This window comes from Pteropus medius, unplaced genomic scaffold (assembly GCF_902729225.1).
Source record: "Pteropus medius unplaced genomic scaffold, Ma_sr-lr_union100, whole genome shotgun sequence".
NCBI lineage: Eukaryota > Metazoa > Chordata > Mammalia > Chiroptera > Pteropodidae > Pteropus > Pteropus medius.
This window is the reverse complement of record NW_024347790.1, coordinates 7,560,260-7,572,834: the sequence shown is the minus strand read 5'-3', so window position 1 is coordinate 7,572,834 and position 12,575 is coordinate 7,560,260. Positions and strand designations below refer to the sequence as shown.

Genomic DNA, 12,575 nt, shown 5'->3' with positions numbered 1-12,575 from the left:
TGCTCTATATTTAGCCATGATGAGCTTTTCTCTAGATACACAAGCCGTACTTGAGACCACAGCCAGCAAATAACAAGAATAATGTTTGTACATAACCTTCCATGTGGCAAACACCGTCCTAAGCTTTTTACCTGTACGAACTCCTGTAATCCTCACACGACAATGCTATTTGCTAATCCCCAATTAAAGATGAGGAAACCGAGTCACAGAGAGGTTAAGTAACTCACTCAAAGTCACACAGCTAATCGTTGGAGAAGCCAAGATAGAATCCAGGCAGCAACCTCAGGCTTCGGTCTGTCCTAAATAGAAACCTGGACCATGCTGAGTGGACCTGGAGTCCGGCATCACCCAGCGGGAAAGTGTGAGGGACACTCATCTGCTGATTTTATGCAAACGGTGGGAAGCAGGACAGCCAGGTTGCAGGGGGGCGGTGTCTCTGCTTATGCCTTTAGCTCTGCTTGTGCATCTGCACATCACATTAGTAGAGATGAATGCCATTTGGGGTCTGCCCCACCCCAGTAGAATGACCTCATACAAAAGGGAAAGTAGTAATCTGGCCTCATTAAACTTGCTGTACTGACCTGCTGAGGCTCACTCAGTGGGCCGGGCTGGGCCTGGGAGCAGCTACCAGAGGCCCCTAGGCAGGCGTCAGGACCCCGGGCTGGGCGGACCGGGGAGGGTGACACAGCAAGTCCCTCCTACGCCTTGTCCACCTTGGCGATATCCCCAGCAAGTACCGAATGTGGCGCTGCAATTTCCCGTCTCACTGGGAGCTCCTGATCTACATGGAACTAGCCAGGAGAACAACTTGGAGCGAATAAATGAAAGCCTAACCTGCTGCCACCTCAGAAAGGTTGCTGACCACTGGCTGGACGCCAGCCTCTGAGAGTCCACAGTTAAGAAGTGTCTCTGAGCTGATGTCTTTGCCTCCTGTGGTTTCCTCCGCCCTCTGGCCTGCATTGAACTAGAACGGATATGAAAGACACCTATCAAAGAACCAGACCCAGTGACTTTCAGGATCTCAAAAGTCTCCTAAGTACAGATCATCCACTATTGCAAAGCAAAGGGTAGAAGCCATTGCTCCCCACAGACATCACCGTTGTGAGCAGTGTGACACGGAGAGCTTATGCTCATTATTTCATAACATAACAGTTTACCTCCCTTTTAAAAAAAAAAGATGTGTTTTTTAATATAAGTTGATCATTATCAGAGAGATAAATCGAAATTTTTTTTTTTTTTAAAAAAGATAAGCCGTAATGGTTTCTTGAAGGTGAATCAGTCAGGTAATTTTTGTCTTTGTCTTCCAGTTCTTAATAGAAAAGAAAAATTGATGTAAAGTTCTTTTTTTTTTTAAAGAAAAATTTGTATGCACGCTCAATCTTTAATACCAGTTTTAAATCCATAAAATTTATCGAATGCTCAGTGATGATGGTCATGATGATGATGATGATGATGATGACGATGATGATGGTGATAGCAAGTGTCATCCACTATTTACATGTGTCGCATGGCCTTTTAATCGAATTCTCAGAATGACTCTGCCTTAGCCAAATGACAGTTAGGCAGCCTGGGTTTTCATCTCAGCATGAGAACTGGCTTCCCAGTTCCACTTGCCAGGCTCACCTACCAAGCTGCGAGACCTTAGTGAAGTTGCATAATCTCTCTAAACTTAGTTTCCTTGTCCATAAAACAAGCTTAAGAATGATAGCTGAGATAGTTGCAAAGAGTAAATGAGATGACGCACTTAAATAAATCACTACTCATAAGTGCTCATTACCTGAGACTGTTGCTGCTGGTGGTAGGTAGCCTTCCCCATTCTGCACCTGAGGCAACAGCCTGGAGAGGCCCAGAAACTGGGCCCCGGTCCCTGGCGAGTAAGGGGTGGAAGCAGGATTGGAACTTCAGGGTTCATGTCTGCGAAACCCTGGAGCTCCTAAGCGCTCTGCCATCCCAGACACGTCGGGCTGGGTGTCTTTAGACCAGTATTAGATTCTAGCAGCTGCCCTGCTAAGGTTCTGCCTTTGCCTCTTGAGCCTTTCAATAATATAAGCCCTTAAGTCTTTTCACCAACCGGGTTGCCCTTTTTAAACTTGATTCAACAAAATATGTCCCTAGTGCCTATGAAATTCACAGGTAAGCTTAGTAATACGGTACAGGGTGTGCAGAGTTTTATGAGGTAGGCTTATGCTTTGCCTGTCACATGAGGTGATTCTGCTGGGGTGAACCTGAAGTGACATTCATCTTCATTAATATGACTGTTGTTACGAACACATATCTAATGTGTCATTTACTGCCTCGTCTTTGGTCTGTCATGCTGCCTTCAGGTTTCTCTCACTCATACACACCCAACATCCCTCTCTCCTTCTATTCTTCCACATATGAAATGAGTTGTGCAGCTGAGGCAGATATCTTAACCTTTATCACCCCCTCATCACCCCGCTCCCCACCCAAGCCATAGTTGGACAGAAATGCCCACGCTGTTTACTGGTGGAACCACCATCCTTCTCCGTCTCTATTATGTGCACAGATCTGGCTACAACCCTTTCTTCTAAGGCGCTTCCAATTTTGTGTTTTGGGCAGTGCTCTCTGCCCGCTGAACGAGCTTGTAAAACGCCAGGTCCTTGCATTTCCTTCGCGGTGACACTCCATTACGTTTAGAGTTCTAATGGAAGGAGAACCGAGGGTCCAGTGCGATTGACTCAAACATTCAACATTAAGGTGCTACTTTCACGTTCAGAGTTTTCTTTTATATTTATTATGTTATTTTTAAATTGTTAATGACCGATTAATAATTTAATCGGGGGTTAGCCTATCAGGCCTCTCCTTCATGTTTGTGGAGAATGGCATTGCATTTTTTTTCCTCAAGACTCTATGACTCGGCATAAAAGTATCTGAAAGTAGATCAGTCCTTCCCCCCAAGAACCAAATTATTGACCTGTGCATTTTTCACATTCATGCCGCCTTGTTTTCTGCCTACTTGCTTTTTGTGCCTTTCGCACGAGATTACAAACTCCTTTGTAGAAGCGTTGACCTGTTCGTTTTCGCATTCCTGACACATGACAGTCTTCTAGTAACTGCTTATTGAATTGAATCTTTGATTTCTGAGCTTTTCTCTACCTGCTTTGTAAGGTTAATTATTTTGGCAGTAGTTATATCAAATTCAAAATCACAGAACTTCAGATTTTCTGAGTTAAAATAAGTAGCAAAGCTACTAATTTGGAATTGCATAATATATGTGCATATGTGTGTGTACAGATAGATGTGGGTAGTTTATATCCATGCGCATACCTTGTAAAATAGAAAGTGAGTGGTTCAGACATTTTCAAGATGGTTCATGGAGATACCCAGTGAGTTTTCTTTTATTGCTTTGAATAAGGGTGGAGGGAGGGAGGCGTTGTAGGGACCAGGAAGGAGAGTATGTCCTTTCCTTGAATTTTTTTTTTTTTGCATTTAGTTCGCAGTTATGGATAAGAGACTCATTCAGGCTTTGTTAGTATACTAAGAAAGGCAATACATTACGTTGGATTCTTTTCAACGAGAGTTTTGATTGTTCTTGAATTCTCCTAGAACGTGGTTTGCACGAAGTTAAATAGAATAATCCACAGTGTTTTAAAATTATGTCTGTATTTTACCATACAGCACGAGCTGGAATTTTTCTGCTTATGACCCATGTTTTGATAGTCACCCATTATTTTCAGTTGGTCAGTGTAAGTACAGGTTAGTTGCCAGCTCACTGCCCTCTTGTTTATTTGTAAAGGCAGAACTTCTCATCTTAATAGGTTTTATGCTAAATGAAGACGTTTTCCTTTGACATTGTCCAAATGAAAACAGAATTTCCTTCTTGGCACAGTGGTGAGCAGTCCGGCTTGGAAGGGCAATAGCTAACCTCTGGCAGAAATTAGATATGATTATAGGTGGTGCTTTTCTGAGACAAGATAACATGTTATTTGTAACATGAACCCAGCAAAGGCTACCCAAAAAGTGTGGGGGATGTGGAGTTGGGTTGTACCAGTAAGAAAATTGAGGGTTCTTGACAATTCCAAGAATACGAATTCTATACTTAGAAGACTTCTTGTAAGAAAGGGAATCTAAGAAAGCAGTCAGGTACATTCCGAAGAAAACCATGAAATCTGTTACAAAAGCCTTATAATACCGAGTAGGGCTGACCCTCCATTCCTAGTGGGAATGCTTCCAGCGGTCATAGCTCACTGGTGCCCCCTTGCGGTAATCAAGCCACCTCACCCGTCGTTACCGTGGGTAAGACCCCCTGCAGTAAATAGGGCAAACTCAGTTTCCACGAGTAGAAAGTTAAGCTCCAGGATTGGGTTGCGAAAGTGTCCTTTAGATTTCATTCGAGCTTCTTTCTCATTCTTTTTCTCATTTGTTTCAGGCCAAAGAACTGCCAACTTTAAAGGATAATGATTTTATTAATGAGGGCCAAAAGATTTATATTGATGACAACAACAAGAAGGTATTCCTGGAAAAACTGAAAAAAGATGTTGAGGTAAGAAAATACAATATAAAGGAAAGCCCCGTTGTATAAATGTCAACTCTGCTGCTTTTTAGGAGCTTTTGAAAACATCTATTTAAAGCTACAACAAAAGGGAACATATACGGTACATTATCAAATTCAGATATAAACAGGTATGTCTCACATGTGATCTGGTTTGAAAAAGAAATGTGCTGGTTCAGCAGCTCTCTCTTTTAGGCGACAGATGAAAGTGTCTGCTGTCTTCTGCTGGGTACCCCCACCCTTGGGTTCCCATACCTTGGGCTGGTTGGAGATGGCCTGGGCTGGTGGGGTAGCCTGGCTGGTGGGATAGCTTGGGCTGGTGGGGATAGCCTGAGCATAGTTAAATCCCGTTCAGACTGACTCCCCACGGGCACCTGAGTTGGGGTGGAGGGGAATGACTGCATTCACTCCAAACAGCAGAGCATTTCAAAAACAAATGTTTAGTAACTGTTTGAATTTGGGGTTTTCTCCATTGAAACCACAGCTCAGTGTTAGTAAACATAGCCTCGATCACTTAAAGCTTCACTATTTCCACCAGCCCCTGTGAAATTCGTGTCACTAGGTCCATTAAGCCAGCCCTACACATCGTGGGAAAGAGGACAAAGGCAGTTTGGTACCTTCAGAGCTGTATGGGAGCAAAATAAAATGCTATGCGGAAATGGACTTTAAGTCTATAATGGATTTTTCTTTTTAAATATTTTTTTAAGAATGAAAATATACCTTTTTCTTTCCTTTTCTTTATTGTAAAGGCATTACAGCTCTCTCATTGGACTTCCTTATATAATTCTTTTAGAAATACAGGAAAAAGTTATTTTCTTGAAATTTGTTAGGTTACAAGACAGTGCAAAGAGAATTCCAATTTAGAGTTACTAAACTAAGTTTTTTGTAGCTGTTACTTTTGTTCATATGAATGCATATGTGTGTGTGTGTGTGTGTGTTTACTTTGAAATACAGTTCCCCAAATACCAGTACAGATCTACTACAAAGTGGCTTTGTGGATTTTTTTCATGTCATAAAACAAAAACAATTAAAATGAATTGAGCCAAAGAATGTATGTCATGCATTGGATCATATTCCTCATGTGGGCAGAAGCAGCATAAAGGTTTCCTTTTTAATATTTTAATATCTCCTTCATTGCAAGACACACTGACCAAGTTAGTTCATATTAGTTTTAGTCATCAAGTATTTTAATTTTAAAAATTTACCTAATTTTAACCATGATGTATATGCTTCATTCAGAACCTACATATTGGTTATGTGTGAAAGATATGTGTCTGCTTAAAATAAAAAGTAGATAAAAGTGTTTGCTTTCATCATATAAAATTTTTTCTCCAGTCTTTCATTACTAAGCATTTATTTTTCCTCATTTGTCAAGGGTTATTAATAAAATGATAATTAGTTAAGCATTTCCTTTGGGGTTAACTTGACCTGACTGATAACTAAGTACTATAGGTAGATATATTCTCTTATGAATTTTTATTCATTAATCAGCAAATTTTTAATCCTAAGGATAATATTGTCTTAGCAGTTATGGTTAATAGCCCTTAGGGTTATCTGTGATCTGCCAGAAAATTGTATTCATCTTTTTTTCTGTTGGCTGTATATCACTATATGATAGACTCCAGAAATAATGTAACAAAAGCAGTTGAGATTTACAGTTGAATTACATAAGGATCCTCTTAGGCCTTTTTGTTGTCTCTAATAATCTCGTTGATTAGAGGATTTGGATAGTTTAATCCCTTACGTGGCTGTCGCATTTAGCTGTTTTGTTGAAATGGAAGCAGAGCATAAAGGTTCTTTCATTTTTAAAAATTCTCAATGGTTGATAAAAGTGTCTTTAGTTTTGAAATTCATGCCGAAGCATCATTAAATTTTTAAGCAGGTAATTGTGGTGAAGTAGCTTGACATCTGATCTTGATAATGAGGCTAGAACTTAATCTAGTGTACTTTTTTCCTCAGGTCCATGCTTTTTAATTTAGCTGACTGGCTGTTAGTGTGAGTGCAGATTTTTGAGGGGGAGGCAGGGCTGGAGAGTCGGTCTTTTTGGTTTTAACTTAATACTGAAAGTAAAAGATAAGTTAAACACAGCTCAATAAATAATGTACTTTTGTAGAGAAAAAGAATTGTCATTTGAGACTTGAGCTGCTTTCTTCTTGCAATTAAAATCCTGTTCTATTGGTCTGCCACAAAAAGTACTTCAGTTCCTAGCTAAATTTATGTGAGCCCTTTTCTCCACAAGAAAGATTGAAAATCGCTGTCGCCTTCTGACCTGCTTATTGTCGGTTCTGATCGTGACCGTGAACTCCTCTCATCGGTCCACACTGGGATCCCAATGTCATCCAATGCAAAACTGCGCTCTTTCCATTGTGTCCCAGAACGCCCCTAGCCCAGGACCTCTCACCTCTCGCACTGCTGGTCCCGCAACCTTGGCCGTGGGTGGGAGCGAGAGGGTGGCAGCCAGCATTTACGGAGCGTGGACAGCCCAAGTCCTTGCCCTGCAGTCGTGCCCTCTCTTCATTCTTATAACAGCTCCTTAAGGATGTGTGCTGTTATGATCCCAGTCTATGGATGAGAAAACTGAGTCCAGAGACACTATGGAATTTGCCGGAAGACAGAGCTACTCAACTCAGTCTGGGATCTGAGGCCACACTCCTAAACTGCTCTGATATGAAATGCCAATTGAAAATGTTTGTGAGCACAGTCGAGACTTTGTTTTCTGATCAATGCTCCAAAGGAGGATTATTATAACTTTTAACAAGTGATAAACTATAACTCTTAGAAACAGCTGGTTGGAATTTTAATTCTATGTCACGAATGTGTTGGGGTAAATTCAGTGTAGCAAATGTGTTGATAAAGTTTGCAAATAAAGCGAATTTAAATGTGTTGTGAAGGAAGAGTTTATTCGTGGCTTTTTTGCCACATCGTCTTCTAGAAGAGTTTGTGACAGGGCTCGTAAATCTCGAGGAAGGTACTGGCTCAAAGATGTGGTGTAACGAGGAGTTAGTTATGAAGGAATCAGATGAGATGAAATATTCTGAGGGAAAAAGAGGCTGATCAAAGATCTGACATAATTATTAAGAAACAGGAAAGGAGGAAAAGCAGGGGACCTAAAAGATTTAAAAGTCTTCATGCTTTGAAATCTCATGTACTTAAAAAACACCAATAAACTTGAGTCAGAAGCTTAAAGGGATGAACGGAAACTGAGCAAATAAGTATTAAGTTCCTCACTGGAGCAGACGCCGGCGGTGGGACTCAACCCTTTTCCCTCCTCACAACCTGTAATCTTCCAGTCCGCAGCAGTTTCCTGGTACCTAACGAAAATTTTTTCTAACAAGAATCTCAGCTTTATTGCCAAATTTTATTTCACTCTACTTCAGAAGAGATTTTAAACAAAGTTGATGAAGATAAGAGCTGATGAGCCAACGGGTGTTTCCACGTGTTTCTCCCGTTGGCTCACCGAACTCGTGGTTTAAATTGCGTGCTTGGTGGAAAAAGGCCTTCTACCATCCTGGTGACAACGTGGACCATTATAACAACCGCTTCCATCGTTAAGTGTTTCTTCGCCTCAGCTACATCCTCTTTGTAATCCTTTCACACCCCTGTGAGCTGAGTGCTGTTATCCCATTTTATAGTTAGAATAACAGGCTCAGAGAGGTGAACTTTTTGACAAGACACGGAGCTAGGTGAAAGAAATAAGATTTAATCTCCCACGCGACTCTAAAACCTAGCCTCCTTATTTTAAAGATGATCTGATACTTTAATTAAAGAAGAGTAAATCGTCACCCTTAGCAACAAAACCCGCGCTCCCAGCCACCACACTGTCCCTGCTCTTTCTTTCTCTGTCCCAGGCCCATGGATCTGAAAACTTACATAATACCAGTCTGGTCCTAAGTTGGTTTCCTAGATCTTACGGCGTTGTCACGGGCTAGTGGGCAGTGCTGGTAGCTAACTCCACCTTTACTTATTGACGACGATTGTCTCCTCACTGGTCTGACCTCAGGCGGGAGGCCCAAGGAGAGGCGCTCCAGCCTGCCGGACGAGCGAGCAGCACGGACGCCAGGGGAAGGCGTCCACTTTGTGAGCCGGTCAAGCCCCGGATGGCACCCCTCCCCTGTCTGAGTCGTGGCAAGTTAATTACACGCAGCCCCTTACTTTTGTACATAAAGTGCACTTGAAAGTATATTTGAAGGTCAACTGTCCGAAGGTCTCAAAACAGCAGGTTCTGTTCTGCACAGCAGAGATAAATTGTAAATGGCGTCATTTTGCTTCCGATAGGTGCTGCCTCTTACAGTCTGGGACGGGATTTTTTGTTATTACTTTGTTCTTTGTTTTTATTTGGTCAGGGTAGTTATCGTTTGGAGGAAGGGGTTGGGGGAATTAGAGAGAGTGAAGGAGGACTAAGGAAGAAGAAGCAGGCATCTCATCCACTTGTCCAAAAAGGATCAAGTACCTACTATCGCTTCCTGGGACTCAGGAGTGCAGTGAGGACAGAACCAGCCCCCTGCCTTCACGGGGCTGCCATATTGAGGAAGACAGGTTGCTCAGATAATCTAACAAGATGAATGTGCAGCTAAGCCAAGTGTCATTAGGAGAAAGTGTACAGGGCCATATGTGCCCTTGCTTTGGGACGTGGCCTGGGCAGAACCAGGAAAGCCCTCCCGAGCAAGTGTCTCTGCAGCTGAGACCCGATAGTCGAGCGTGAGGTGGGGGATAGGGGGAAATGCGGGAGCAGGGTTCAGAATGGCCCAAGAGGTGATACGGCCACACTAGTCAGGTCCCCTGGGCCACATTAGAATTTATTTCTGCCCTTCAAGAAATGGGACACCATTGAAAGGTCTTAAGCAGGGGTGCAATGAGATCAAATTTGCATTTTGAAAAGATGTTCCCTTCCTAGAGACTGGAGGGATAAGTTCTGACAGCATCCGGTCTTTCCCGCTTCTCAGGGGCCTTCCAAGGGCCCAGAGAAGCAGGAATGGGGAGAAGGGGACCTTTGCCTTGCCACCATACAAGCTGAGCAAAACTCAGCCTGGCCAAGCCCCCACCCGCCCTGCACCCACCACACACACAGATTCAGGGAAGAAGATGTTGTCACCTGCAATCCAGTGTCTCTAGCTGTGCCCAGACCTCTGGAGGCATCCAGGACGGGCAGCAGGAGTGGAGGAAGCAGACCAGAGAGAGACCGTAGGTAAAGGGGTCAGGGCAGGCATGGGCTAGGCATGGGCCGGGGCAGTGGACGAGACAAAGGAGGCACCGGCCCTTCTCCAGGAGCCCAGCGGCTGAGCTCAGCCCTAGACACGGCCTCCTGGGAGCCTTGAACAACAGACGGGGCAGAAGCTGGGTCACTAGCAAGCATCCTGCCCTTCATACTTCCTGGGGTCAGAGAATATGACTGCGTAATTCTGATGCAGTGTTTCCCAAATTCCTTTTGTTCCCAAAACATTTGGCCCACAGGGTTCTCTGAAGCGGGCCCACGGTCACACTGGAGCAAGGCGCGCTGCCGGCGGTACCACTTAGTAACTTTGTGGTGACCTAAGTACTTAGTAACTTTGAAAAGTCTTCCCCATCCTCAGAACCCAGCATTTGATTTGTCTGACTCATTATTTCCCTACCAGTGTTGTAAAAAACAAGATTTGGGGAAAGCTGCCTTAATTCAGCTTCCAGAGCCAGCGGAACGCAGTGAGCTTTGAACATGAGCTTTGAACATGGGATCCTGAATCCACTACTTCTTAGCCCTGAATCCGTGGGCGAGCTGTTTTAATCGGCTCGTGCCTACTTGCTGTCTCGTGCGGCTGTCCGAATGCTTGCCCTATGCCAGGCCAGCTGTCTCTGTACCCACAACTCTTAGTCCACTTCCACATCGTGGGCCCGTGGGAGCAGAACAGGTGACCGAGGTCCGGTGCCTGGCCCAGTGATGATGTCAGTAGAGGAGTCACTCGCTTTACGGTGTTATTATTCTCTCGAGACGGGGAAGGTCGTCCACACAAACATGTTCCCGGCCAGTTGCACCCTGAAGCCCAGCGGCTGCCAGGACGATGAGGGAGGATGAGCGGCCTCGACCACTAGAAAGGAAGTCTGGCTGAGGGAAATAGAAGTCGCAAGTTCTGTGATCACTTCGATGGGGGGTTTGGAGAAAACTGACTCAAGGCTGAGAATCAGCATGCCGTGTCCTTTGTTTTATAAATAGAATAATTGTCACCTTTATTTTCCCCTCAGCTTTACTGAAGCATGATTGCCAAACAAAATTTTAAGATTAAATTTAAAGTGTACAACATGGTGATTTGATATATGTATTCATTGTGAAACGATTCCTCCCTTGAGTTAATTAGATTAGCACATCCATCGCCCCTCAAGTTTACCTTTAGGGGTGTGTGTGTGTGGTGTGTGTGTGTGAGAGAGAGAGAGAGAGAGAGGACACTGAAGTCCTACTCTCTTTGCAAATCCCAATTATACAATGTATTGTCATCAGCTGTAGCGGTCGTCATGTTTTACATCAGATCCTCAGATCTTATTCATCACATAGCTGGAAGTTTGACCCTCTTACCAATCTCTCCCTGTTTCCCCAATCTCCCAGGCCCTGGCAACCACTTTTCTACTCTGTTTTTATGAATTTGTTTTTGGGGGGTTTTGAGGGTTTTATTTTTGTTTTTGTTGTAGATTTCACTTATTTTATAACATGCAGTATTTTATAACATGTCCTTCTGTGAGTGGCTTATTTGACAATATAATACCCTCAAGATCCATCTACGTTGTCACAAATGACAGTATTTCCTCCTTTTTTAAGGCTGAGTAATACTTCATTTTATATATATATATATATATATATATATATATATATACACACATATATAATAGAATATTATATAACTTATATAGCTTCTTTATCCATTCATCCATCAGGGGACACTTAGGTTGTTTCAATGTCTTAGCTGTTGTTGTGTATAATGCTTCAGTTAACATGAGTGCAGCTATCACTTCAAGATAATGGTTTCACTTCCTTTGGTTCTATACTCAGAAATGAGATTCCTTGATCCTATTGTAGTTCCAGTTTTAAATTTTTGAGGGCCCTCTTTATTGTTTTCCATAGTGGCTGCACCAATTTACAACCCTATCAACAGTGCACAAGAGTTCTCTTTTCTCCAATATTTACTTTTTGTCTTTTTGATAATAGCCATTCTGACGGGCATGAGGTAAAATCTCAGTGTGGTTTTGATTTGCATTTTTCTGATGATTAGTGGTGAACACCTTTTCATGCACTTGTTGGCCATTCGGCACTCTCTCGATAAAGGGTTTGCTTCTACCTATTTCTCCTACCTTGTATAAAGATTTAGGTGATTTCTTTTTTCTGCGCTCAAAACAAATAGAGAAAATTAAGCCTGGCCCCAGGGAATGCACAGTGGGAAGATGAGGGGGAAATGGGAGCTGAGGAAGGAGTAGGTAGGCAGGAGGAGGCCCTGGCTGGTGACAACTGAAAGCATGAAGAAATAGCTCCCAGGATTTAAGGGAGCATGCCTTCTCTTTCAGCTTGGAGGCAGAGGAGACAGTGCTGCTTCCTTGACAGGCTTGGGAAAAATAAATGGCTCTGCAGGTCTCCGAAATTTGATTTCATTTCATTTCAGCCAGAACCACAAGACCTATAATTTCATACGCTTACCCTTTGTGTAAGGAAGTTCATTTCTTAAGTTCTGTCAGAGCAGCCCTGAGGCCCATCAGTGGTTCTGCATCACTGAGCGAGGATGGCACCAAATCTGTCGAGTCAGCGTCACACATCCTTTAGGACCATGAGCCCAGGGTCTGAGTAGAATTGAACCCTGCACAGAGCCAGCCCGCCGGGGATGAGGCAGCCCTGTAGTCCAACTAGCAGATAGGCTGCCACATTTGGTCCTCAATAATACTATCCACATTTTAATCGATTGATTGATATAGTGTGCTTAAGGGCACGTGTCTGGATGCATCTACTGAAAAAGAAGAAAAGAAAAATCATGACATGAAAAATCCAAAAAGAACTTGGCAGGCAGGAGTACCCACCCCAGAGCGGGGTCTTGCCCCACGTGGCTGAGACAGG

At 43.2% G+C, this 12,575-nt stretch overlaps 1 protein-coding gene across 4 annotated transcripts in view; it reads left to right on the top strand.

Moving 5' to 3' along the window:
- The window catches only part of PIP4K2A (phosphatidylinositol-5-phosphate 4-kinase type 2 alpha), a 166,805-nt gene that overhangs the window by 128,661 nt on the left and 25,569 nt on the right, over nt 1-12,575 (top strand). For 3 of the 4 annotated variants that reach the window (XM_039877562.1, XM_039877561.1, XM_039877563.1), the window contains one exon: nt 4,391-4,504. In XM_039877562.1, the coding sequence (XP_039733496.1) occupies nt 4,391-4,504 (114 nt within the window). Of the gene's footprint in view, nt 1-4,390; nt 4,505-7,042; nt 7,410-12,575 lie in introns of those variants that run through there. The other variant, XM_039877564.1, reaches the window with a different exon arrangement.